The following is a 26,997-nucleotide window of genomic DNA, read 5'->3' as shown; positions in this document are numbered from 1 at the left end:
GCACCAAGAACAAAAACTAATTTTTGTTCGCCACATTTAGAGCACGTTCAAGAATTTAAAATTTGCTACTACGGCATTATTCTCAAATACAGCCAATCAGGAGGGAAAGATAAAGTATTCTCTGCACTTGTCAAAGATGGCGGCGTCCATGGCGGGAGTGTTGGCTTCAAATGTTCAGTCAAAAGTAGATTCCAGCAAAATTCTTGTGGTCGGTGCGGGCGGTATTGGGTGCGAACTTATAAAAAATCTCGTTCTTACTGGATTCAGAGATATCGAACTGGTAAGATTTTGTGTAGTTTCAAAATGTTGATGTCTACAACAACAACAGACGTTTTAATGGTCGAGGACGTCGGTAGATCGTGTGCTTTTTTCAGTTTTTGATATACTGTGAAGTACTTAATTTTCGCATGGAACTAATTTTCGCGGATTTCGCGGACAATAATTTACCGCGAAAATTAATTCCAGCGATAAAAATATCCAATATTGAATCACATACTACAGGTAGTAGTAATGATGAAGTGAATTCTTTGCCCGGGTAATGGGAGTTGCGCTAAGAAAGTCCGACGAGCCAGCTAAATTTTTGACATCAGGGAAGGCAAATTATGCTGTAAACATATACAAACTCTGGTGCTAAGGGTTGGTGGGTATAAAACAAAGTGGGAGTTTATTTGTCTTTAGTTTGATCAATCTTCCCTATGCCCGTAAAGTGATAGAAAAGTAAATACCAGCACGTGCAGGCTTCTAATGACTGTCGCTCTAATACATGCCATCCCATTGGCTGTGTTTCTCCTGTGGTCCAATGAGTGACCTTCTAACAAACTATGAAGTGTGTACAACAACACCATGGACGTTTGACAGCTATGGCAATGTTTGCCTTTTCTGACCTGCTGCAGAGGACGATTAAAACTGAAAACACTGCAAAACTTACCTTGTTGCTTGATAAAGAATAAGTGACAATATAATGTAATAATGGCTTTAAATCCACCAAAAACAACAGATCCACTGCCCTAGTTGATCCCAGCTAGCAGCCCAATGCCCGGCATTTTAGAGATGGATTCTGCCTACACAATAGCAGATATACTGCCAAATCAATTTGAACCCATCTCTGGCCAGACTTCAGATTCCGAGTTGAGATGTTGAATTTGATTTTTTTCCAGGCATTTCTAACCGCACTGACAATACGGACTGGGAAGCTATGGTTTTATCCTGTGTTACACGACACGTGTTGTGTGTTCATCTAAAGATTTAACATTTATTTACCATTTCTTCTTTCTATCCGCTTCACAATAACTATCATTCTAATCCTCGAGGGATTCTAAATTCATTCCCTTATGCAATCACAACTGCCTTTACATCTTTTTGTCGGCATTCCGAACAGCCTATGCATGTAGGGGCCTATAGCCATGTACAATACAAATACATGTGTGATGTGGACGTCGGCATTAGTGTAGAGATTTGCTGTCTATCAGTTTTGATTTCGGTGAGTAGTATTTTCTAACCAATGTGTGCAGGTGCTGTGGAAATTTTTCGTGTTCAGCTGTATTCGTCTCGTAACTTTCAGCTTTAAAAAATAGCCAGAGGGGATAAGGCTGTTTTTGGTGGGTCAAAAATCCTTCTGTCTTGTGCTGTAAATTCACAACTTTCTGAGCGTAAAATCGTCTGGAACTTGAAAAAAATAACTCCTGCGCTCTTTGACGACCTGTTTTTACAACTGTATGTAGAACTGCAAACCATTTCAAGGTGAAATTCAATATTCTTGTTGTCACTCTTGTAGCTGTTTTTAACACCGAACTAAATGGTGAAGGTCTGACAGCTGGTCAGGTTATGATGTTAGAAAGCATAAAATAAAATACAGGGTTTATCTCGTGAAATCTGAACAGGAAGTTATTATTTGGGGCTCTATCTTTTTGTTTTTACAGATTGATTTGGACACCATTGACGTGAGCAATCTCAATCGTCAGTTTTTGTTCAGGAAGGAACATGTTGGAAAGTCTAAATCCCAGGTTAGTTGTCTCCCTTTGTTTCAAAGTCATCTTGGCTGATATCCTCGAAAAGACAACCCTTGTGAATAAATGAGATGTAATTGAATATATCAGTACGACTTTTATTGTAGGCTTCTCTTTCTCAGCTTTTTGAAGAACACGCTGTTGATGGAATGGCTTTTGGTACTTTTGCTACAGGTTGCCAAAGAAAGCGCTCAGAGGTTCAACCCCAATGCCAAGATTGTGGCCTACCATGATAGTATTATGAAGTAAGTTTTTTTTCAGTCAGTATATGATTTCTGTTTATGAAAGATGTGTATTTTGGAAAGATTTTAATTTAATGGCATTTTCGAAGTTTTATCCCTTGAGGATTGACTGTAATAGACACCCTTCCTGAAAATAATAGTTGAGATAGGGTTCATTCCTGGCTGTGGACTGGGAGTTTGTTGAGCCGTTTGCTCAGGAAGACAAGACCACTTGTCATCCAGAAATATTGCATTCAAGACTGGTAAAACCTCAGTATCTTGGTACTCAGGCTTCTCCCACCTGTAAAACTAACCACCGTCAAATGAATGAAAACATTTTGAGTGTGGAATTCCCATAATCAACTTCTTATAGGGCTTACTTATAATTCCCACATGTATCATCTGTCTAAATGTGAAAGCACATAAGGCTAAGCCTAGGACATACCATTTATGCCTTCTTCACTTGATAAGCCACCCTCTCTCCTGTCTACTATCCTTTCAGTTTTTTAGCTGTGTCAGTGTAGTACAGGGGAAGTAACTGTGTTTGCCTCAACCACATCCTACTCCAAGTTGTTTGGCAAAATGGCAATAGTTTTTCAGTATACGGATGAACTTATTGCACAAACTAAATTTGTAAGATCGGTTTTTATCAGTGAATGTATTAATGGCAGGACTAATGTAGATATTGTGCATTCAAGTTAATGAATTGATGTCGTATTATTTTATAATAGTGTGTAAGCTTTCAGAGATGTACAGTGTGAAACAGAGCAACTGGCATACCTATAAACATTCTGCCCTAATTCCCCAACCTTTTCACACATGAAAGAGCAACATTCATTGCAATTTATGCACATTTTTATTTGATTTTGGGGACAAAACTACACTGGTTGGATTGACCCGTCTCAGGTTTTACAAAAAGTATAATTTTATCTGTCAGCACAGAATAATTACTTAGGCTCTGTGTTTTATATCTGTTTTCCAGTCCAGAATACAAGACAGATTTTTTCAAGCAGTTTGATATAGTGCTGAATGCACTGGATAATAGGGGTGAGTGTATTATTTGTAAGATTTGTGGGACTTTGCTATTTGGACAATTTTTCAAGGTTTCTGTGTTGGGGTTAAGATATTTTTGAAGTTGAGGACAAAAGACTGGAAACTCTACTCTCCTCATTCACAGTTACATTTGCTATTGCCAGGTAAGCAAGAATTATGTAATTCTTTGCACTGTTCAACTTTTTATGTTGAGATACTCACATGAGTTAAGAGAACTCTCAAACACAAAATAATTGGTGCATCAGATACATAATTATTCACATTTTTCTCACATCTGTTTTTGGAAACATTTTAAATTGACCTTGGACCAATTTGGCAAATTTCTCAACACTCCAAAAATTCACCGTAGGTATAATATTCACATCCAGTCATTAAGTACATTGGTTGATTCTCACTATAATTGGCCAGGTGTGGTGAAAGCATGCTTTAGTTTATGCTGATTGTATTTTGCAGCTGCCCGTAACCATGTCAACCGCATGTGCTTGGCAGCTGACGTGCCATTGGTGGAGAGTGGCACTGCTGGCTACCTGGGTCAGGTCACTGTTATAAAAAAGGTGAGAGACATGATTATCATTGACTATATTAGACTTATTCAATTATGTCTTTGGGAAGACTGGTTTAGCTTTTAATTTATTTTTGTTGAAGATTTCTTTACACAATGCAAACCTAAGTCATAGATAGGAGATTAGAAGTACATTGTATATTTTCTTTATTTATTTGATAATAAAATAAGAATATATGAGTATATTTTAGTACAGTAAAATAAGAATATATGAGTATATTTTAGTACAGTTTAGCAAATAAATGAGTATGTGCATTTGATAAACATTTGGTTCTGTTGTCTGATCTTTTTGACATGCTAATGGTTGATATTTGGTTGAGTTTGGTAATGGTTGAGTGTTACACACCTTTTGCTGTTAGCTGATGTTTTGTATCTTCAAAAAGTGGAGTGAGTACTTGAGGTTTAAAACTGAATACTGAACAATTTTTCAGTCATGTGACAATGAAGGAATCCTTAGAGTACATGTAATGTGCCTCCACCAATTTTTTATCTAAAGCTGCTTCACTGAGATGACTTACCAAGGGCAAGTAAGACGCCCCACCCGAATCATTATACTGATATGGGTAAACCAGTCACTGCACTACCCTTAGAGCTGAACACCAAGAGAGGAAGCTACAACTTCCTCTTTTAAGGTGTTAGGTGTGATCCGACCCAGGATTGACCCTGGATGTACCGCCCCCGAGGTCTACCGATGAGCTATTGAGGCTTGTACTAGAAGTAGACAATGTTACAGACTTTATGCCATTGGCTAATGTTTTGTATCTGGTAGACTAGGGGTTGACAGTTGTATATTAAGCAGAAGTTAACTATGCTTCATACTTTGTGCTATTGGCTGATCTTGTGTATATTTCAGGGGTTGACGGAGTGCTACGAGTGTCAGCCAAAGCCCAGACAGAAAACATTCCCAGGGTGCACCATCCGGAACACGCCATCAGAGCTGATACACTGTGTTGTGTGGGCAAAACATTTATTTAAGTGAGTAACAGAGACCTAAATTGGACTGAAAAGTTTGAGTTTTTTTCATAGCTTTGAGCATCCGGAATCGGCGCAAGGACCTGGAGGTGATACACAACATATCCGCTTAATGGGCCAAATGCTGTTTTTTTGCCGATTCCTAAAGTTTAGAGAAGTACACGAAAAGGAAACTATCATATTTGAAGGTTATGCGCATTCAGATTTTTTTTTTTTGCAAAAACATTTTCCTACCTAAAAACTGAATTTTTCATTATTCATACTAGAATTTTATTTAAGGCCTATTTCACCTGGGTTAAATTTGTTTTATTTTCACCTCCAGCACTGTAGTCTTGTGACTAAAGAGGGTGCTGATGATTGGCTGTGACATCACCTCAAAACTATGAATACATTAGACTCAAATGGCTTTCTATGTCACTGAAAAAAGATAGGTACAACATTTTTTATTGAAACCCTGAAGTGTACTGACACATGCACCTGATTTTTGTCGCAGGTTATGACATAACTGTATCTGTCAATTAAATGAATTGTGTTTGTTATAGTCAGCTATTTGGGGAGGAGGACCCAGACGAAGATGTGTCTCCTGACACACAGGACCCAGAACTCACAGGTAACAAAAATGAACACCTCCTCATGCAACCAGCTGGATAAATTTGAGGAACTTTATTACCGATATCGGACGGCAATACGTGAAAGGACGAGGCTGATATTTTGTGACAGTTATTTGAGGTATTCTTAAATAATTGATGTGATTTGCAATAATTGATTTTTTGCCAGAAATCTTTCGTATAGTTTCTCAAACACCTCAAGGCCGAGAGGCTTTGGGATCAAATCCAGGTGAGTTCATGCCAAAGGCTTTAAAATTGGTATTGATGTTGCCTCACTTGGCACTCCGCATTAAGAGGTTAGGTCAAGGGAACATTGTTTGGCCAGTGTTGGTATAATGTGACTCGATGAGGTGTCATGTCTGGAGTCTTCGGCATGATACTTCAGTGGTAGCATCACTTTGGCGGCATGGACACACCCCCTCACAAGAAGACACAATAATTCTACACACAATGAATGACTCTTCATCGTCATATGACTGAAAAATTGTTAATTTCAAGGTGCATATATACATACTTCTTTGAACACCTATCAAATAAAAAAGTTCTTTATAAGAAGGAGCTTTCAAACTGGAAGAACAGTTTTGATCATGCATTTTGTAGACAGTATGTTCATTAGTTCGTTGATAAGACTGTAAACTCTTGCTGTATTATATATTGTAGCCGAGGCAGGAGAAAGTGCTCTGAGTAGCGAAGCCAAAACAGATGGTGGAATTGAGCGGACATCTACAAGAGCGTGGGCAAAGGAATGTGGCTATTCTCCAGAAAAATTATTTAATAAGGTATTTACGGTACCTGAATTACCTTTAATAAGGTATTTACTATTAAATTACCTTTAATAAGGTATTTACGGTACCTGAATTATCTGGGATTAAGAGCTCTGATGTGATTCTTTATAAGATTATCGAATCATTAATTTTTTACAAGTAGTCTGTTAGAGTTCACAACACAAATTACTGGCAAAATGTCAGTATGTGGGATCATTTCTGATCATCCGTTTGAGTTTGGGGGAGCCTCCATGGCCTGGTGATTAGTGTGCTAGTGCAGCACAAGGACCCAGACGCCTGTCATTGCGGTCACTGCAAGTTCAAGTTCATCTCCTGCATCTCTCTATCATTACATGGGAAGGTTTGCCAGCAACGGTTTCTTCCCTCCATAACGATCTCTGGCACTGTATAAGTGAAGTATTCTTGGGTATTGTGTAAAACACCAATTATATAAATAAATGAACCAGTGAAATAAATAAATAAATCAAGAGATTGTAGGTATATCCATTTTGCCTATGCAACATTTCCAAGTCCCCCCCCCCCCCACCAAATATATCACAGATCATGTTTGCATTGTTACCACATGTTGTAAGTAATTAAACTGTTGCATAAGTTCTCTTTAATGATATTTATGAATAATTTGTGGTCATGTATCATTACACTTTGGAAATGACTAGCCCTGCCATTGAGTCTTCAGTCGAATTCTCCCGTGATTGGAATGTTGTCCTGTCATTTGAATACTATCCTGTGAATATTTGAATGTTTTTCCTGTAATTTGTAGGTTCACCTGTGATTTGTAGGTTCTTCTGCCCTTTGAATGTCCTTTTGATTTTTTGATTGTTACTTTGAGTGTTTTTTGAAAAATTACTGTTTTGTTGTTTTGAATGTTCTCCGGTGATATTATGACAATGTTTTACTGGGAATTTTGCTTCATATGCTGTCCTGAGATTTGAATATTCTCCACTTCTTCTCTCCTCGATCAGTTATTTAGAGATGACATCCGGTATTTATTATCCATGGAAAAGCTGTGGAAGAAAAGGAGACCCCCAACAGCATTAGAATGGTCAGAGTTACCAGACGATCCATCAGGTATTCCAGCGTTTTTGTTAATGTTTTTTGAAAGGTTGTTAGAATCAGATGTTTTTTGGAAGACCACATTCACCTGATTTGATACCATGGTGGAACTTCCAAACACTGTGATGTCATTCCAACAAAAATTCTCGGTTTTCCACTTTCATTGATTTATTTATTTATTGGATTGGAATGTTATGCCGTACTGAAGGATATTTGACCTATTCGTGAACATGATGGTGCGAGGAAACGTGGCAGATTCGCTCCATGGAACCAAGGGCACAACAAGTAAATATAATACACAATTGACCACTTTGGTGGCCTAATGTTTACAGCAAATTAAAGTCAGGAGACTTGGGATCAAACCCAGGTCAGGTCATACCTGAGACTTTAAAAATGGTTCTTATTGCCGTAATTGATTGGCTCTGTTACACATACAAGAAGACACAGTATATGTACACACAACTAATTACTCCCTATCATCTTACGACTGAAAAATTAATAAATACGATGTAAAAACCCAATGCATGCTTATCTGCATGCCAGCTTCAGAACAGTTAAAAGTTTCAGTAACGAAAACTGGGTACTTAATGACAAGTGTAGTCTGGTGTACGGTAAAATCCGCCAGTATTGCATGACACCTTGTTGACGCATAACAGCTTTACATGATGGTGAAAAGTGTTAAAATAACATGATAAAACAAAATACAAAAAACAAAAACAAAATCAATTACATCAGGGGAAATATGGCTGTGATCTTACCTATGTCTGGCAGGTGATGGACAGCACAGCTAACGTTTAAAAATATTGCAGCTGATGTTCCATGCTGACTGTATAAGGGCTGTAGTCAGTGCATTCCTATCTGACTTTATGCTAAGCCGTTTACTGACTTCTGTTTTCTTGTAGCACAGTCTTTATTCATTTGCTGGAGCTTGGGCATGTATTGTTGCTGTTGTTGTTGTTGTTGCATCAGGTAATGGGAACACTACAGGAGTTATACAAGATCAAAAGGTGTGGACTGTGAAGGAATGTGTGGATGTGTTTACTGAGTGCTTGGCAACCCTCAAGAGTGATCTACAGAAGCAAGGAGAAGATGGTATCTTAGTATGGGACAAGGTCTGTCATATCGATATATTTCATTCTTGTGTTGACGTCTCCTATTGCACATTAGAATTTTTTACACCCTTCACACCCAATAACTCCTCACCGTCATATGAAAAATTGTTAAAACCCAAAGCAGACAAACATCCAAAATTGTGTATCAAGTTATGAAATAAACCATGTGCCCAGTAAACATTATCCTGAGTTTCATGTAGATGAGTTTTTTTTTTTTTTTTTGCGCCAAGAGGTCCAAGCAGGGTACCACTGATCTCTTAGTTTTATATAACATTTGTTTCTTTCTGCTCAGCTAATTTGTTTTTTATTTAATAATTTGTATTTTTCTGTCTGTATAAAATACATTGCAGGTGCATTCTTTTTATTTAAGTGATGCCACAGTTAAGTTTTTCTGATTACAACTTCAACAAATTTCACAAAAAAACTCTTTAACTAACCCTACAAGGTGGATGAATCATTGAGGCTCAAGTAAAGTGTGTCATTTGAAAAAAGCTATAGTTGAGATGAAATATGGTATTCTGTAGTGAAGGAAGCCACACTGCTTTATTATTTTTGTCAGTTATTTGATTGTTCTTCTTTGCTAAAATTTTATTCTACATGCCCATGAAAATAATGTACCTCATCTTTGTGGAAGTGCTCTGTACTGATAGACCTATTGCTATTAACGTGTAGATCTGAAGTAACACCTACTTTACTCAAGGCTGTTTATTGTTCGGAAAAGGTCAAACGTTAGTACCATTCATTGTGTAATTTACATAGAAGTCAACCAGCCAATTTCACATCAAATAATGCAAAGGCAATGATTTGATTGGACACACGGAGAGTAGGTATTTCTTCAAATCTATTCAATGATTGGTCAATATATTGAGCGGTTTACTTGACAGGACTTTGATGATTAAGTGGGGCCTCCGTGGCTCAGTTGGTTAGCTCGCTAGCACAGCATAATGACCCAGGAATCTCACGTATGTGATCACTGTGAGTTCAAGTCCAGCTCATGCTGGCTTCCTCTCCGGCCGTAAGTGGGAAGGTCTGTCCGCAACCTGCGGATGGTCGTGGGTTTCCCCCGGGCTCTGCCCGGTTTCCTCCCACCATAATGCTGGCCCTCGTCGTATAAGTGAAATATTCTTAAGTACGGCGTAAAACACCAATCAAATAAATAAATAAATTTTATGATTAAGTTAGCTAGGGAATTCCTGTACTCTCATTCCTTTGTGAGACAATATGCGGTCAACAAATCGAGTTTGATCATTTGTGCAATTGAAGTTCTTGTATTCCAGTGAAATGATGCAGATGTTTGTATATCAAATGTGGGAGAGTTTGTCAATAAATTGCCTGTGTAGTTTACCTTGGGTAATCAATTTTTTCATCTGTAAAACGGATGGTCATTGTATAAGTCATATATATTATTGAGTATGGCGTTAAACCACGACCCGTCAGTAAGTCTTTGGACATATTTTTTCAGGATGATACAGCTGCTATGGATTTTGTGACCTCAGTAGCTAACATCAGAGCTCATATATTTGGCATTGTCCCCAAATCTAGGTTTGATATAAAATGTGAGTATAAGGTGTTGAGAAAGAGATCACCAAATGATCCAAGTTGCTACTTCTGCAGCTATTTCGGATGAAAATAATTAAATGATATTTTTGAGTTACGTTTTCATTGTGAATGGTAGTGATACTGACACGGTAGCAGCAGTTAGGATTTTAAATAGTCAAGGTTGTGTGATGAGGCAAGAGTGTGGGGAGTGTGGTAAGTTAAGGGTGTGTGGTGAGTCAAGGTTGTGTGGTGAGTCAAGAGGGCGAGGAGTTTGGTAAGTTAAGGGTATGTGGTGAGTCAAGTGTTTGTGGTGAGTCAAGAGTGTGGGGAGTTTGGTAAGTTCAGGGTGTGCGGTGAGTCAAGTGTTTGTGGTGAGTCAAGAGTGTGGGGAGTTTGGTAAGTTTAGGGTGTGCGGTGAGTCAAGAGTTTGTGGGGAGTCAAGGGTGTGTTGTGAAGCAAGGGGTTGTTGTGAAGCAAAGGTTTGTGGTGAGTCAAGGATGTGTGATGAGTCAAGGGTTTGTGGTGAGTCAAGGATGTGTGGTGAATCAAGGGTTTGTAGTGAGTCGGGTGTGTGAGGAGTCAAGGATCTGTGGTGAGTCAAGTGTTTGTGCTGAGTGAAGAGTGTGGGGAGTTTGGTAAGTTAAGGGTGTGTGCTTAGTCAAGAGTGTGAGGAATGCGAGTGAAATTGCCCTTGACTATCACTGCATGCTTATTTCAGGATTCCATTTCTGGAAGTACTGCAGTATGCTGTTTTTAATTGTTGTTTAAATATGCCAGTGGATTTTGTTTTCAGCAATGGCAGGCAATATTATACCAGCAATAGCCACAACAAATGCCATCATTGCTGGGCTGATTGTTATGCAAGCTTTCCACATACTCTCTGGCAATTTGGACAAGTGTAAAACAGTGAGTAACAGTGGTCATTAATTACTTAACTGCCTGGTCAGAATGTATTAAATGGAAATGAAAACTGTATGATGTGCTGTCATGAGGTGCATCCTATGAGTGATTTTTCCCCACAGAGAAATCTCCAATAAGAACTTCTGCTCTTCATGGATACAGCGATATGTTTATGATAGTGTGTGTTTGGATTTCCTGTATCATGATGGGTTGCGAGGGTGCTCATATAGGGCAATACAGTCAGTAATGATCGGTGTACCCTGTTCTTATTGTTTTTGTTTTAGGTTCCCTGGTAGTAGTTTGTTTTTTATTTGTCAGCTATCCGTTTGGTTACCTCCATCCATAAACGCCACTACTGTTATGTATAAAGTGAGCTGTTTTTGACATTAAGATCTGATGAAGTAAGTGTTACCGCAGCTAAATTGCTCTGGAACCTCTCACCACAGCTAGACTGTGAGTTCAAGTCCAGCTTATGCTATTCAAATAAGTAAAAACACATTGCATAACCAGGCGTATCATCAGCCGTCACACATGATTAAGCTATTGTTAGGGGCTGAGTTGGTTAATGCAGTGCAATGACCCAGGAGTCTATCACCAGTGCAGACGCTGTGAGTTCAACTCTAGCTCATGGTGGCTTCCTCTCTGGTTGTACGTGTTTAGGTCTGTCAGCAACCTGTGATGGTCGTGGGTTTCACCTGAGCCTGGTTTCCACACACCATAATGCTGGCCACTGTCGAATAAATATGAAATATTCTTGAACATGGTGGAAAACACCAATCAAATAAATATATAAATTAAGTTATTCATCGTTTTCAGGTGTACTTAAATCGTCAGCCCAACCCCCGTAAGAAGCTACTAGTCCCCTGTTTGCTGGAAAAAGCCAACCCTAAGTGCTATGTGTGCTCTGCAAAGCCTGAAGTCAACCTTGTCCTGAACACGGGAAAAATCAGCATCAAAACATTGGAAGAGAGGGTAACAACCTTTATTCCTACCTTATTGCATGTGTATGATTTGTAAACAGTTATCTGTGTGGTCTGTAGATAGTTATTGTTTATAGCCAACTGCGATTTAGCTATCACTGAACCCCTTTAATTCTTCAACCTTTTGGTAAGGTATTTGTTTAGCCATATTCAGAGGGCATTAGTCTGTGTAGTCATTCTTTGTGAAACCCTGTAGTTTACCAACCAATGAAAAAGATGTATTTATTTTTTATACGTCAGTGAATTCCCAGTATTTCCTTCACTAATAAAAAGGATATCTTCACTAGTTAGATATCACTTTTGTTATTACATTTTGCAGCGTGTATGAATAGAATCAGAAATATGATGAAGATGGCACATTGCTTATTTGTTTCACAGATGCAGCATATAAACTGATACATGTAGAGAAAATGTCAGGATATAAATAATAAATAGAATATTGCACAGTGAAGGTTAAACACCACAAATATTGTTCTCGTGAAAGGTAGAAATGATAATCCACTCGACGCTTCATGTCTTGCAGGTTATGATTTCCACCTCTCACTCAAACAATATTTGTGGTGTTCAACCTTCACTGTGCAATATCCTCTAAAAATTGCACTAAATTGAAGTACACCACACATATCTGGACAGTTAAAGTGAGGTAAACCACACACATCTGGACAGTTAAAGTGAAGTAAACCACACACATCTGGTCAGTAAAAATGAAGTAAACCACACACATCTGGACAGTTAAAGTGAGGTAAACCTCACATATCTCGTCAGTTAAAGTGAAGTAAACCACACACATCTGGTCAGTTAAAGTGAGGTAAACCAAACACATCTGGTCAGTTAAAATGAAGTAAACCACACACATCTGGACAGTTAAAGTGAGGTAAACCTCACATATCTCGTCAGTTAAAGTGAAGTAAACCACACACATCCGGACAGTTAAAGTGAAGTAAACCACACACATCTGGTCAGTAAAAATGAAGTAAACCACACACATCTGGACAGTTAAAGTGAGGTAAACCAAACACATCTGGTCAGTTAAAGTGAAGTAAACCACACACATCCGGACAGTTAAAGTGAAGTAAACCACACACATCTGGTCAGTTAAGTGAAGTAAACCACACACATCTGGACAGTTAAAGTGAAGTAAACCACACACATCTGTACAGTTAAAGTGAAGTAAACCACACACATCTGGTCAGTTAAGTGAAGTAAACCACACACATCTGTACAGTTAAAGTGAAGTAAACCACACACATCTGGTCAGTTAAGTGAAGTAAACCACACACATCTGGACAGTTAAAGGGTCATTCCATGTCATTTCAGCCGGCTGTTGTGCTGAAAAAATTCTTAAAAATTCCTTGACACATATGAAGAAGGTTTCCCAAGTTGTAGGCCCAAATTCCAAGTGTTTTTTGTGATAGGACCATCTATTCAACACCCTGTAGTTCATTTTCAGCTGTTGCGAACAGGATATTTGTACTGGAGGCATTTTTGGAAGACCATAACTTCCAATTCAGTGGGCCTAGAAGTCTGAAAATCTACCTACAGGGTGTTTTCTACCCTGGCTTTCAGGATATGGAATCAAAAAATAAACATCTTCAATACTTTTTGAGATATATGCCCCAAAAAATCATGTTTCGTTCAACGTATGTATACTATTTTGTATTTTCTGTGAGTTGCCATAGGTCGTGTGATAGATTTAGTAGATATTTGCTGCCTGATTAATATTATTGATGTATATGACAATTTGCAGAAGAAATTCTGACCACTTTGAGGTATTATTATTCTTGTAGTTGGTGTCTGAACTTTGTTGCAGGACAAAAAAGTGGACATTTTACCTTAATTTTGTCTTAACTGATCCCCATGTTAACAGTTAAACACCTCTTTGAAATTTTTTCCACATCTAGATATATCTATTAGCTAACTGGTTGAAAATTCAAGATTATATAAACATTTGTGGTTATAAAAATACTTTAAATAACTTTTTGACATTGCCTGTATATAGGTTATGCTAACAAGACGTATATCAAATCGTTGGCTTTTTCAAAAATTTAATTTCAGTAGAAGGAGTTGAGAAACTCTTCAATTTTCTACCATAGTTGGCTTACAGATATATCTGGATGTGGAAAAAATTTCAAAGAGGAGTTCAACTGTCAGCATGGGGATCAGATAAGACAAAAGCGAGGTAAAGTCCGCTTTTTGTCCTGCAGCAAAGTTGATTTTTTATGTGGTCATATCTCAAAAACCACGTGGAATTTGAGGCTATAACTTGGGAAACCTTCCTCATATATGTCAAGGAATGTTAAAGAAATTTTTTAGCAAAACCCAAGAGGGTCACCACAAAAAAAACTTTTTTTGGGCTGATTTGACATGGAATGACCCAAAAGTGAAGTAAACCACACACATCAGGACAGCTAAAGTTGGTGAAGCAAGCAAAGACATTTTACATGTTATAGATGTCTTGGAAGTGTCATCTTTGAGTTAGGGGCTTTCTTGATCAAAGGAGCTAGCACGCCAGCGTGGCGCTATGACCCAGGTACCTCCCACCAATGCAGTCGCTGTGAGTTTAAGTCCAGCTCATGCTGGCTTCCTTTTCAGACGTAAGTGAGAAGGTCTGCCTGTAACTTGAAGATTGTCATAGCTTTCCCCTGGGCCCTGCCCGGTATCCTCCAACCATAATGCTGGCCGCCATCACAGAAGTGAAATATTCTTGAGTACGGTGTAAAACACCTGTCAAATAAAGCAAATAAATCTGCGAGTCATTTATGTCACATGAACTACATATGGTTGTAAGACTGATGGAATCCATTTCAACATCCTAACACTAGCATACAACATTAAAAAATCCCAGTTGCACAAAAGACTGATTTTGACTAAGAAAGTTGCAGCAGCTTCATACATGTTAACGTGTATTCAAGATTTTTACAAAAGCTGAAGGTTTCACCTTTTTATCTTTCAAATAAATGGAAATGCAGTAAAACACCAGTTTAAGTATTCAATACCTAAGTCATTGTACGGCTGCATCTCTTTTGACAGATACTCAAAGGACAGCTGGGAATGGTGGCTCCCGATGTGGAAATAGAAGATGGAAAAGGTGAGAGTTCGTTACACAGTGGTGGTATCCAGTGATTCTTAACTCTTTATTATTGTGCAAGAAAATACACAAAAAATTTTGAAAATAAAAAAAACAGAAACAAAAAAACAGCAATATTGTGGCACAGCTGCATGGCACTGTTGCAATACCTAGATGGTACTACACAACTAACATGTACGAGTGGCTGCACAAGTTAAAGTGAAGACAGTGCCAGCTGAAAGCTGTGGACTTCGGCGATAAATCTAGACTTAAGACCCAAGTGATAAATGTAGTTTTCTTGGAAACATTTCTTCTTGCTCGAACTGTTGATACAGCAGGCTTACTGTGTCATTTACAACGAACTCCAGCGATCCTGTTCCAATACCCTAGTTGCAGATGTTCGGCGGAGGTATTCCGGGTTCAGGTCGTGGCCGACGGAGGTGTTGTGCTGGTGATTTTGATCCCTATTAAATGTTTACAAAATTACAATAGGATTGTTGTACAACTAGATTCATGCTCATTTCTGAAACATGATGAAAGAAATGCTGACCTAATTATCGCGGATGTCATAATTTTACTGTGTTTTATAAAAGAAAAAAAAATGTCCCTTGTATGAATGAGCAAAATTTAAATTCTTCAGTTGTAAATAAATTCAGAGAAAAAAATTGTATCGTGAGATTTAATTAATTTTAAGTGTTGTCCGGTGAGATGCCGTCTTCTCATTTCCATAAACCTTCGGCATCCCTTAAATTTTGCACTGACTGTGATATTTGTTATTTAGAAACTGCTGACTAAATGCTAAAATGAATGAAAATATGTTTATTTGGAGAGATGAATGCGGTTTGGGCAAGGACAGTATGTTATACTGTCTGACATAATTTGTGATGCCGTCGTTGAATTTTACACGGCTTGTAAGTCAACTGATTTTATGTATGCGGTGATATGTAAATAATACAAACCTGCCCCGCAATATTTTGTGAAGTGGCCCACTGGCTACACGTAACTAAATCGTTGTAAACGATCACAAAATGATGTCTTGTGCAGTAGTTCTGTGTTATCATATGTCACTTCATGGAGTGAATAGGTAACGACTATATCACAGCTTAGGCTACGCAATCTGATAGTAACATGTTTGATTGGATAAAATTCTCATGATGGCTACCTTGACTGACACCAGCCATTTGTGCAATATTGTCATTTTGTTCTACATGTTATTCGGTGAAATCTCATTAAAATGATAAAGTATGATACTTTTTGGAAAGCTTGAGTATCTGGCTTTCGATTGAAATATGTTTTAGCCAGGTGCTGTCTTCTCCTTTAGGCATTTTTAAAGCGACACATTTTTCTTGATTCTGCTTCATTTATTCACCTTTTTGTGGAGTTTGATTGATTTACTAGCAGAAGTGTTGGCATCAAAAGTGTAATTTTGAAACATTTATGTGCAAAGTGCATTTTTACTTGCCAAACTTTAGGTGAAATTCAGTAATTCAGAATTTTTTTGACACCTTTTTTTTCGCACAGTAAACACACTGGGTCTACTATGAAAGTTGGCAACTGAGTAGATAACCTCATAGTGGGTGGAACACTTCATGTGATCATTGTTTAAAATTGTTTAAATCCTATGTTTTAAAATCCTACAAAATTACTGCATATAGATAAGGCTTTTACTGATTTTAACGAACAAATAGGATTTTAGTACAGGCTCTTTGTCTTTGTACTTTCATGTATATTTGGTAAATTAATTTAGTTGTTTTGGTGATTTCAGGAACAATTATAATCTCAAGTGAAGAAGGTGAAACAGAAGGTAATCAAATTATACAAATTGGGGATTTCGAACAAATCCTAATGTCTAGAACCTTTTCAGGATAAGTGCTGGAAAAAAAAAAGGAACAACAAGAAATCAGAATTATGAAGAATTGACAAAAGCAAAACCACAACAGATTGCTTAGGACCTACCAGTAATTTAAATCTTCAACCTTTCCAACGACTAAAGCACTTTTTTCAGTGGAATTTATGCATACAGCTATTATGAAAGTGACACTAAAAATGATTTTTTGTGTACTTAAAGAGGCAAGGTTCATAAAACTGCAAATTATTTATCTACACCCCATTGTTCTCTCAGAATGTTTCCAAAATTTGCTTCCAAATGTGGTTGAAAAGATTGAATAATTGGGTACATATGAATTGGTCAGCTCATTATTGGCACAAAGGTGTCAGTGTAATATGATGCGGTAGGGTGTCATAGTTGGTGTCTTCAGCATGATATTTTAATAGGCCAGGACTATAAATTGCAACGTAATGACAGTGTCACGTTATTATTACCATTATCATAATTTTATTTGTCATCTTCACTGCGGCACCAAAAAATCCTCCCCCTCCCCTCCCCCCTCGCCCACCAATAATAAGTGACTGCCATCGTGTGAGGGAGAAATGTGTATTACATTAAATATCAATAAAATAATGTAAATACACAGTAAATATGTTCACTTAATAGCTCATCATTGAAGTACAGAACTAATTAAAAGTGGTATTTTAAAAGACGTCAAAAACATAAATAATTAATGGCCTCTGAAATGTTAAAGAGCTGTCAATCACAATACATTTTGTACACCTTTTTTGCTTGCTTTGACAGGGAATGCTGAAAAAATGCTGTCTGACTTTGGAATTGCAAACGGATCAAGGTTGAAGGCAGATGATTTCTTGCAGAATTACAACATTGTCATTAACATTGCTCATGTGTAAGTGCACTTGTAATTGAGAATGAAAGAATGAACTTGCTGCTTCCAAGAGTGATGGAGGGTGAGAAAACTTATGACTATGTCTCCAGTGTGTAAAAGGGGTTAGCATGAGAGCATGATGACTGAATGATCTCTGTGGGATCAAATACAGTCTATGCAAGCATCATAAAACTGTGTGAATTTCTTTGTACGTGGGAAAGTCTGCCAGCAACCTACAGATAGTTGTGAGCTCTGCCTGGGTCCCTGCCACCCTAATGCTGGCCTCCATCGAAGAGGTGAAATATTCTTGAGTGCGGCGTAAATGACCAGTCAAATAAATCAAAATCCTGTGTATAGATGATGGGACGACTATCCTCTATAATCATATAGTTGTAAATATATGTAGAGCCTGATAGTGATCATTTTCACAGGGCTGCTAAAAAGCATCTTTAGAATTATATCTCCTGGAGTTCACCCTTCTGTATTTTTCACTAGTTGTTCTAAACACATTTGTACTTTACTCTTATTTGGTTCACCTGAACTAAGCGTGAATAATAATCAGTTGATCTTAAAATCTGTACATAATTTTATAAGCATGTCCAACAGATTCACCATCCAAGCCCAACAGTAATATGATTTGATTTTGATCTTTCTTTGTTCCTATCACCTTATTCTGTACATGTACATGTCATTTGTTCTCTTTGTTTTCTATGTTGGTGTATATACGTTGATTTTATGTTGAGGAGATCCCCTCTTGGCTATAGAGCTGTGGGAAATCCTCGATAAACAAATTAAGAATTACAATTACAATTACAAAGCAGTTGCAAGTTTCACCTAGTGGACACTTCCACTGGGTTTGAAGCAGTTTTCTACAGCTTTGTAATACAAACCCCAGATGTTGAGGGGAAGTCTGTACAAGCAATTGATGTTTGAAATGTACATCACATTCAACTTAAGTGTAGGGATTTTTCTGACTCATTTGGTGAAAGCCTTGTTTTAAATGGGGCGGTTCACTGAGACTCAGTGTAGTCCAGTTCTCACTGTAGGCCAGTTCTCACTGTAGGCCAATTCTCACTGTAGGCCAGTTCTCACTGTAGTCCAGTTCTCACTGTAGGCCAGTTTTCACTGTAGTCCAGTTTTCACTGTAGGCCAGTTCTCACTGTAGTCCAGTTCTCACTGTAGGCCAGTTCTCACTGTTGTCCAGTTCTCACTGCTTTGGCCATTACTTAATGTCAAGAGGTTTGATAAGTACTCGATGGACATATGGAGATTTACTGCGGACACTAAGGTTTCCTCCTTCCATCAAATGATTCCCAGCGGCAAAAAAAATCAGAAGGAAATCATTCCGAATCTGATCTAGACTGATACCCACATCATTGTTTGCATTCAACATAAAGCTCCCAGTCTATTTGCATGATTTTAATCCTTTTTTCTTACTTCAATAAATTCTTGTTGATGTGATTGTTTTAACGTGTCTATATCTTTATGTACAATCTTTGCAGGGATAAACAGTGGTTATGTTTTCTGCAAAATGGTGGAAAAAGAATCATTGTACAAATTTAGAAAAATGTCAGCAGTGTCCTTGAATTGGATTAAATGGGATTTATTTTTTGTTTTGGTTTCTGATAGTGGGTGGAAAAGGGTGAAGGGGATGGGAGGGGTGAAGTTTAGTATTTCGAGAAATATTTCAGCTGTTGTCTTAAACCAATCGAAGATCACATTGAAAGCTGAGATCATATCACATGTAAATTTTCATTTGATTCACAAATTTTGATTAACATAAGACAAAATTTATAGTGGGCCGTATCACAAAATGGAAGGCTAATACATTTTACATATGGAAAGTAGAGATTTGTCTTCATTGATACTTTAGACACAGACAAACAAGTTAACAAATATTATACTGAATAGTTTTGCTCTGTTGCAGAGAAAAATTGGATGAGGAGAAGGAGTTTGGGCTAGTTGGAGATTTGGAGGAGTTGAGAGCTAAGCAGAAGGATGAAGGGAATGGAGCAGAAGCAGGGGGTGGTGACCAGAAGGAAACTCAGGCCAGTGGTCAGTTTCTTTTCTCTTTTCACACCTGTTTGTGGTAAACAAATGTGTCAGTATTGTTGAATGCAGTGTAAAATCTATTTATTCATTTGATTGGTGTGTAACTCTGTACTCATGATCATTTTTTGCATGAAGAAAACTGGAGTAAACCACCAATTTTCGTCCGATTCCTGACAAACCTCCTGACTTTTCATGTCACTATAAAAATTTCCATTCTTTTGGAAGGTTAACTATTTGTTTACCTCAGTATGGCAAAACACAGAAGTGGTTTTCACTTGAAGAATGAACAGGGAATTCATTTTTTGCTTATTTGATTGGGTTTTAATGTTGGAGAGTATTTCTCTTTTATGATGGTAGAGAAAGATTGAAAGGGAAGTTTTATTCAAGTGAGGGTTACACTAATTTGGATTCAGTAACATGTATTGGCAGTTGGTATTAAAAAACAAAAGTTACAGGAGTTGGAGGTGTTGAAAGTAAAGCTGGCTGTGTTTAAACCTTTTAGTATTTGTTAAGATCGGTGATCCTTCCTCGTTCAGTCATCTGAAGTGTACTGTTCCGATTGTCCCTCTGTTCAGGCTCAAATCCAGCTCTTGCTATTGATCTGAAGTGATAAAAACAAAATATTCTTCAGAGTTCATCTCTTAAATGTGTTTTTTTTAAATTGTAGACACAAATGTGGTTGAAAGTGATGATGACATGGTTATTTTGGAAGATGATGATGTTGCCATGGAAAAAGAATCTCGTGGCCAGAAACGTAAAGCAGACTCTGATATTGAAGCTGAAACAGCAAAAAGGTCCAAATCGGTTGACGAAGCCAACCCTACAGAAACAATTGTACTTTAACCAATTACATCATTGTAGATCATAAATTTTGATATGTTTTGATGAAATCATAACCTTCGTAATATGGAGACTTTATCAGAATATCACCTTTTCATACTGATCAGAAAGACATATTTCTGATTTTCCACGTTATAATAGTACTTCACAAGTGAAATAAAAAACAAATGAATCAATGCTATGTCTTTGTAAATTATCTTCAATTCATTTTACATGCTATTATGAAACAAAAGTCTCCACCATCTGTCTCAGTAATAATTGACCAAGGTACACATCTCATCCACCATCTGTCTCAGTAATAAATGGACAAGGTACAGGTCTCCTCGACCATCTGCCTCAGCAATAACTGGACAAGGTACAGGTCTCCCCCACCATCTGTCTCAGTAATAACTGAACAAGGTACAAGTCTCCTCCACCATCTGTCTCAGTGAGAACTGGACAAGGTACTGGTCTCCTCCATCTGCCTCAGTATTAACTGGACAAGGTACAGGTCTCCCCCCCCACCATCTGTCTCAGTAATAACCAAACAAGGTACAAGTCTCCTCCACCATCTGTCTCAGTACTAACTGGACAAGGTACAGGTCTCCTCCACCATCTGTCTCAGTAATAACCAAACAAGGTACAGGTCTCCTGCACCATCCATCTCTGTGATACCTGGGCAAGGTACAGGTCTCCTCCACCATGTCTCAGTGATACCTGGACAAGGTACAGGTCTCCTCCACCATCTGTCTCAGTAATAACCAAACAAGGTACAGGTCTCCTCCACCATCTGTCTCAGTAATAACCAAACAAGGTACAGGTCTTCTCCACCATCAGTCTCAAGTGAGAACTGGACAAGGTGCAGGTCTCCTCCACCATCTGTCTCAGTAATAACTGGACAAGGTACAGGTCTACTCCATCATCTGTCACTGTAATACCCGGACAAGGTACACGTCTCCTCCACCATCTGTCTCAGTACTAACCAAACAAGGTACACGCCTCCTCCACCATCTGTCTCAGTGAGAACTGGACAAGGTACACGTCTCCTCCACCATCTGTCTCATTGAGAACTGGACAAGGTACACGTCTCCTCCACCATCTGTCTCAAGTGAGAAATGGACAAGGTGCATGTCTCCTCCACCATCTGTCTCAGTAATAAATGGACAAGGTACAGGTCTCCTCCACCATCTGTCTCAGTGATACCTGGACAAGGTACACGTCTCCTCCACCTTCTGTCTCAGTGAGAACTGGACAAGGTACAGGTCTCCTCCAATGTCTGTCTCTGCGATACCTGGACAAGGTACAGGTCTTCTCCACCATCTGTCTCAGTACTAACCGGACAAGGTACCAGTCTCCTGCACCATCTATCTCAGTGATACCTGGACAAGGTACAGGTCTCCTCCACCTTCTGTCTCAGTGAGAACTGGACAAGGTACACGTCTCCTCCACCATCTGTCTCAAGTGAGAAATGGACAAGGTGCACGTCTCCTCCACCATCTGTCTCAAGTGAGAACTGGACAAGGTACACGTCTCCCCCACCATCAGTCTCAGTGAGAACTGGACAAGGTGCAGGTCTCCTCCACCATCTGTCACTGTAATACCTGGACAAGGTACACGTCTCCTCCACCATCTGTCTCAAGTGAGAAATGGACAAGGTGCACATCTCCTCCATCATCTGTCTCAGTAATAAATGGACAAGGTACAGGTCTCCTCCTCCATCTGTCTCAGTACTAAGCGGACAAGGTACAGGTCTTCTCCACCATCTGTCTCAGTGATAACCGGACAAGGTACAGGTCTCTTCTACCATCTGTCTCAGTGATACCTGGACAACGTACAGGTCTCCTCCACCACCTGTCTCACTAATAACCAGACAAGGTACAGGTCTTCTCCACCACCTATCTAAGTAATAACCGGACAAGGTACATGTCTCCTCCACCATCTGTCTCAGTAATATCTGGACAAGGTACAGGTCTCCTCAACCATCTGTCTCAGTGATACTTGGACAAGGTACGGGTCTCCTCCACCATCTGTCTCGGTGATATCTGGACAAGGTACAGGTCTCCTCCACCATCTGTCTCAGTAATAACTGGACAAGGTACAGGTCTCCTCAACCATCTGTCTCAGTAATAACTGGACAAGGTACGGGTCTCCTCAACCATCTGTCTCAGTAATAACTGAACAAGGTACATGTTGCCTCCACCACCTGTCTCCGTAATAACTCGACAAGTGACACTAAATGCCAACAGCATCACCAAATGTTCAAGGAAATAGACGTCTTCTGATTTCTGTTCTCTTATTTCACATATGCTTCTCTTATTTCACATATGCTTCTCTTATTTCATATATGCTTCTCTTATTTCATATATGCTTAATGGCTCACTTAATGGCTAAATTTTTAATTTATATTTTTCAAGTTTATGGACTTAAAAAATGAAAAAAAGGTCCCTTTTGAGGCATACTGTACATCTCTTCAAAACTGCTTTATTTTAAGCACATTTTCTGTCAATGGTCAGAAATGACACCATTGATAAACCCATGGGAGCAGCTTACCATTATTTTATAACTACCAACTTCATTCTGCTCGTAAAAACAATAACAAATTAAATTGGTGTGGGCTTGGTAATCTCCAAACATTGGTTGCATGTTTGTGATCATTAGCAGCTTTAAAACATGTCACTCACAGGTTATTTAAAGTGGAGAAAACATAAAAATCACATAAAACTCAGAGGAAAGAGTGCAAAAAGATAGTTGCAAGTGTGGTCTTCAATATTTTTTTTTTAGGAGAAAAAGACATTTGACAATAATTTTTGTATTGTGGGTATTTTGGATCACCTTTTGGTATATATAAGTCTTAGTGTTATAAATGAGGATGTTATGCATGTTCAATAATAATATTTGCAATAGGAGATGGTTTCTACTGCTAACAAATGTGTTCAACCTGATTTTTGATTTTGATTATATTTATATTTTTAACATTCATAAACATTATCGTAATTCAGGTTTAATGCATGTTTGGATGTAAACAACAAATTTACATTCCAACAATTTTAATACATGTGCATCACAACCTCATTTAGAACATTATTATGCAACAAGGACAAATACCAAAAGGTGGCCCCAAATATCCACCGTACAAAAATATAAAAATCGACAAAAATACTGAAAACCATATTTGCAAATAAGTTTTTGATGCTCTTTCATCTGATTTTAGCATCATATTTAGGCTTTCTTCTCCTTTAAACATCTATGGCAAACTAAGTTGCACTACCTCAACCTTTTAACATACGAAAGAGCAACTGTCAATGTGACTTAGAAACTTTTGTTCATTTCATTTTGGAGATGAACGTACTGATAACACCATTCTGTACATATGTATTGTATGTATTCATAATCAGTCATGTATTAAGATGGGTGTAAATTGATCTTGCAACAGGGAGCAACTCGGCTTTTCGCAACTTGAAGCAACTACATATAGGAGTAACTGGGAGCATCTGCTCAGGCATCGAAGTTGAACAAGTGAGTTACTTTTCTATAACTCACAGCATACAGCTGTACCCAGTTTAGTGTGCTTGCAGCAAGTTGGCCAGAGTTGCTCATGATTGCAAGGTTTTATCGAACTTTTTGCTCTAACCATTTTGCATAGGTGGACTTTGTTGTTGCACCCAACTGGTAGGTGTCGCAAGTCACCCTATGGCCAGATTAACATACAAATAACCCTTTTCTGACACGTACATATAAGGGAAACGAGTAACACACGAAAAATGATTGTGAACTTTTTTCTATTGAACAGCATATGTAAGACACAAACAATAGCAGATGTACTTAGCAAACAATACACAGTAAAGCTGGTATTAACATAATCCACTTTTGTTGTTGTTTTTGAGTAACATAAAGTAATATAACCAAACGTATCAACATCAAGAAAAGGGTATATTTACATTTGCTGAATTTGGGCTTTCAAATGTAACTGTCGGCATGGCTAAACAGAGTTATCTCCCCTTGCATGGAGTTCCATGATATACTGCTAATGCTTCCCTTGAACTTGATATGCATGGATTAATTTTGCTGCTGGTTATTAAAAGATGAACTTCAGAAAAGAAATACTCAAGCCCTTTATATTTTTAACACCATTTGAAGAAAAGAAAACAATTCAAAAGAGACTGATAAATCAAAAATGGAGGATAGCTGAGAAAAAATAAGCACACCAAATGCATGAGCAAAGTATGAAAATTGTTTACAACCAGCCAGCTGATTTCCAAAATGTTTCAGTACATTTGTACTGATTTCCAGTATTACCAGCACTGTATGTACATGTACATATCATGTAAAACACTAAACATTACACAGAAGTGTACACATCAATTCATTCAAGAAAACATCCTGCAGCACAGCACATCCAGCTGTCTTCAGATAGCCAGAAGTCCATGGATAGTTAAAGAGCAATATTAACCCAAAGCTACCGAGAGACTAGCTAAACTTACATGATAACAAATTCCCAGAAAACTTTACAGCACAATACCAGCTCTCATACGGAATAAATTAAGAGTCCACTGTCTGACCCAAACTTGAATAAATACAAACAAGAAGTCGGACAATATCTTACAAGGTTGCATAATTACAACTTGGGAGGTCAGGTATGACAGTGCATGTACAACGCCTGTCGTATTGAAATCAATAAGTGTTACTATAAAAAAACAATATTTCCAAATGTTCATGAACTCATGTATCAAAAATGTAAATGCTAACAGACTGTTTTTCTTTAATTGAAATGTTATTTTGTAATAGCATGTCCTTCGTGTAAGGCAAAAATCAGGTTTCTCAAACACGATTCTGACATAATCAGATGAACATCTCAATATCGGGTAAGAAATGCCAACTCTGAGCAAGTAAATTCATCCAGAAACTTTTTTTCATTTGGATATTACATGAACTTTGAATACCCTTTTTTTTCTCTTTGAACAAAATTAGTATTGATTTTCTTCTATCCAGCCTATTATTTTGTTAGGTAAAGGCAACTGTTGAATGTGATCAAATCTTGTGTACTGGCGGATAACAAATCGACACAAATATTGCAGTGATCGCACTTGAGTAAAACGTGACACAGGCTTTGTCAGACGGACAGGAAAAGATGGCGCTCCCGGTGACCTTGACCTTGAATAACAGAACACACCTGTCTGAGAATCACTCATAGAATGCTCTATTAAGTCAACAATAGATGGGTAGCCTTCTGTGTCGGGCTGTGCATAGAAACTGAACATCCCGTTACAGTGCTCTATGCGAGTATGTAAGGTTCTGCCATACGAACGAAAACTTAAACTCAACAGGTAACGCTCATCAGAGCTGTCCCGAACAAGGAAAGCACCATCCGGTTGATTGGCTAATTTTTCTTCTGCTTCTACACGTGTTATGGGACCCCAGTACCATCCAAATTTGGATAATTTAAATAATTCTTGTGTGAGGCTCCACACTTTCTGTCCGTCTTTCATATGTTCAAACATTTGTTCTGGTGTCATTCCGTAGCACTCAACATGTCCATCTACCTTGTGTTTTCCCTCAGCACAGAATTCATCAGAAAAACTGCAAAGTCGCGGGCTAAAATTTGGGTTAAGAGTTGCTGGTTGTTGTGTATACTCGCCACTATCAAGCGATGGAGAGCTCCGCGAACTGTCAGGGGTTTCCTGTCCACTATCTGTGTCCCCTTTGTCACAGGAATCTTGTTTACTGCCCTCTTCACAGCCTTGTTTACGATGACTTTTACTCACTGTGGATAGCACTGTGCGGCCTTGTTCATGGAGACCGCTAAATGAATGAACATGCACATCAAGCTCCGTGTTTGACTGAGATTTCATTTGGGGACACACAGGAGTACTAAACCCTGAGTATTCTATGCTTTGCGAAGATTTGCTTTTCAGTTTGGATTTACCATAGAAAGCACAAGACTGTTTCTGACGACTTTTGGACCTTTTCGACCCAAATCTGAACGGAGACCCACAACTCTGTGTTTCTTCAGAACAGTGTGGGTCCAACTCTGATGATGGAGTCTTTTTCGATAAGGGAGTGGACAATTTTTTCTTTAAGGTGTGAAAGAAACCCTTCCTGTCTTTTTTCTTGGAATGCATTTCGCCTTCGACTGGCATACCACACTCAGTATAGTGTTCATCTTCCACTAATGAGTCACCATTGATGTGAGATACTTTACACATACGACTTTTCCCAGACGCGAGCGGTGCAGCTCCATCTCCATCATTTGGGTTGTCCACATCCGATTTTGATCGCTGACCACGCAACCTTTGAGACACAGGTAATCGCAGTTCTTTGAAGAAGCCTTTCTTCATCATTTTCGAAAGTCATTCCACACACCTGTGGACAATCGTTGTTAGCACAGTGGTCACATTACCAGTGATTCCGCAACACCTATTGTTATACGTTCCACTTTATTGGGCTGGCTGCTCTCAAGGCTGGATTGACTTGCGCACTCCAAAGCAAGGTGCTCGGAACTTTTGCATACCTTACTTTCCATTGGCCATTTTATTTTTTCACTGTTTTGAGTT

General features: G+C 38.4%; 2 protein-coding genes across 2 annotated transcripts; one reads left to right on the top strand and one right to left on the bottom strand.

Annotated features, from left to right (window-relative positions):
• Nucleotides 1–136: 136 nt before the first annotated feature.
• On the top strand, nt 137–20,636 carry LOC135465639 (SUMO-activating enzyme subunit 2-like). Its single transcript, XM_064742921.1, has 18 exons — nt 137–280; nt 1,920–2,003; nt 2,181–2,251; nt 3,210–3,274; nt 3,734–3,834; nt 4,696–4,817; nt 5,357–5,424; nt 6,083–6,201; nt 7,170–7,275; nt 8,230–8,372; nt 9,835–9,928; nt 10,705–10,817; nt 11,628–11,783; nt 14,822–14,879; nt 16,624–16,662; nt 17,491–17,596; nt 19,503–19,630; nt 20,295–20,636. The coding sequence occupies exons 1-18, from the start codon at nt 137–139 to the stop codon at nt 20,468–20,470; spliced, it is 1,893 nt and encodes a 630-aa protein (XP_064598991.1). The 3' UTR covers nt 20,471–20,636.
• Nucleotides 20,637–23,823: 3,187 nt separating this feature from the next.
• Nucleotides 23,824–26,879, bottom strand: LOC135465750 (tyrosine-protein kinase Abl-like). The gene has a single exon (XM_064743077.1). It carries the CDS (start codon nt 26,782–26,784, stop codon nt 25,411–25,413), a length of 1,374 nt encoding a protein of 457 aa, XP_064599147.1. The 5' UTR covers nt 26,785–26,879; the 3' UTR covers nt 23,824–25,410.
• Nucleotides 26,880–26,997: the final 118 nt, after the last annotated feature.

The sequence above is a fragment of the Liolophura sinensis genome, chromosome 5, assembly GCF_032854445.1.
Source record: "Liolophura sinensis isolate JHLJ2023 chromosome 5, CUHK_Ljap_v2, whole genome shotgun sequence".
Classification (NCBI taxonomy): domain Eukaryota; kingdom Metazoa; phylum Mollusca; class Polyplacophora; order Chitonida; family Chitonidae; genus Liolophura; species Liolophura sinensis.
The sequence above is the reverse complement of the archived record's forward strand: the minus strand, read 5'-3'. Positions and strand labels throughout refer to the sequence as shown.

Excerpts from the sequence above, each read along its gene's own strand:
- LOC135465639 (XM_064742921.1), top strand. The coding sequence starts at position 137 with ATGGCGGCGTCCATGGCGGGAGTGTTGGCTTCAAATGTTCAGTCAAAA. Across the intron at positions 3,835-4,695 it reads AGGTCACTGTTATAAAAAAG|GGGTTGACGGAGTGCTACGA; the intron begins GTGAGAGACATG and ends TGTATATTTCAG. Across the intron at positions 11,784-14,821 it reads TCAAAACATTGGAAGAGAGG|ATACTCAAAGGACAGCTGGG; the intron begins GTAACAACCTTT and ends CTCTTTTGACAG.
- LOC135465750 (XM_064743077.1), bottom strand. The coding sequence starts at position 26,784 with ATGATGAAGAAAGGCTTCTTCAAAGAACTGCGATTACCTGTGTCTCAA.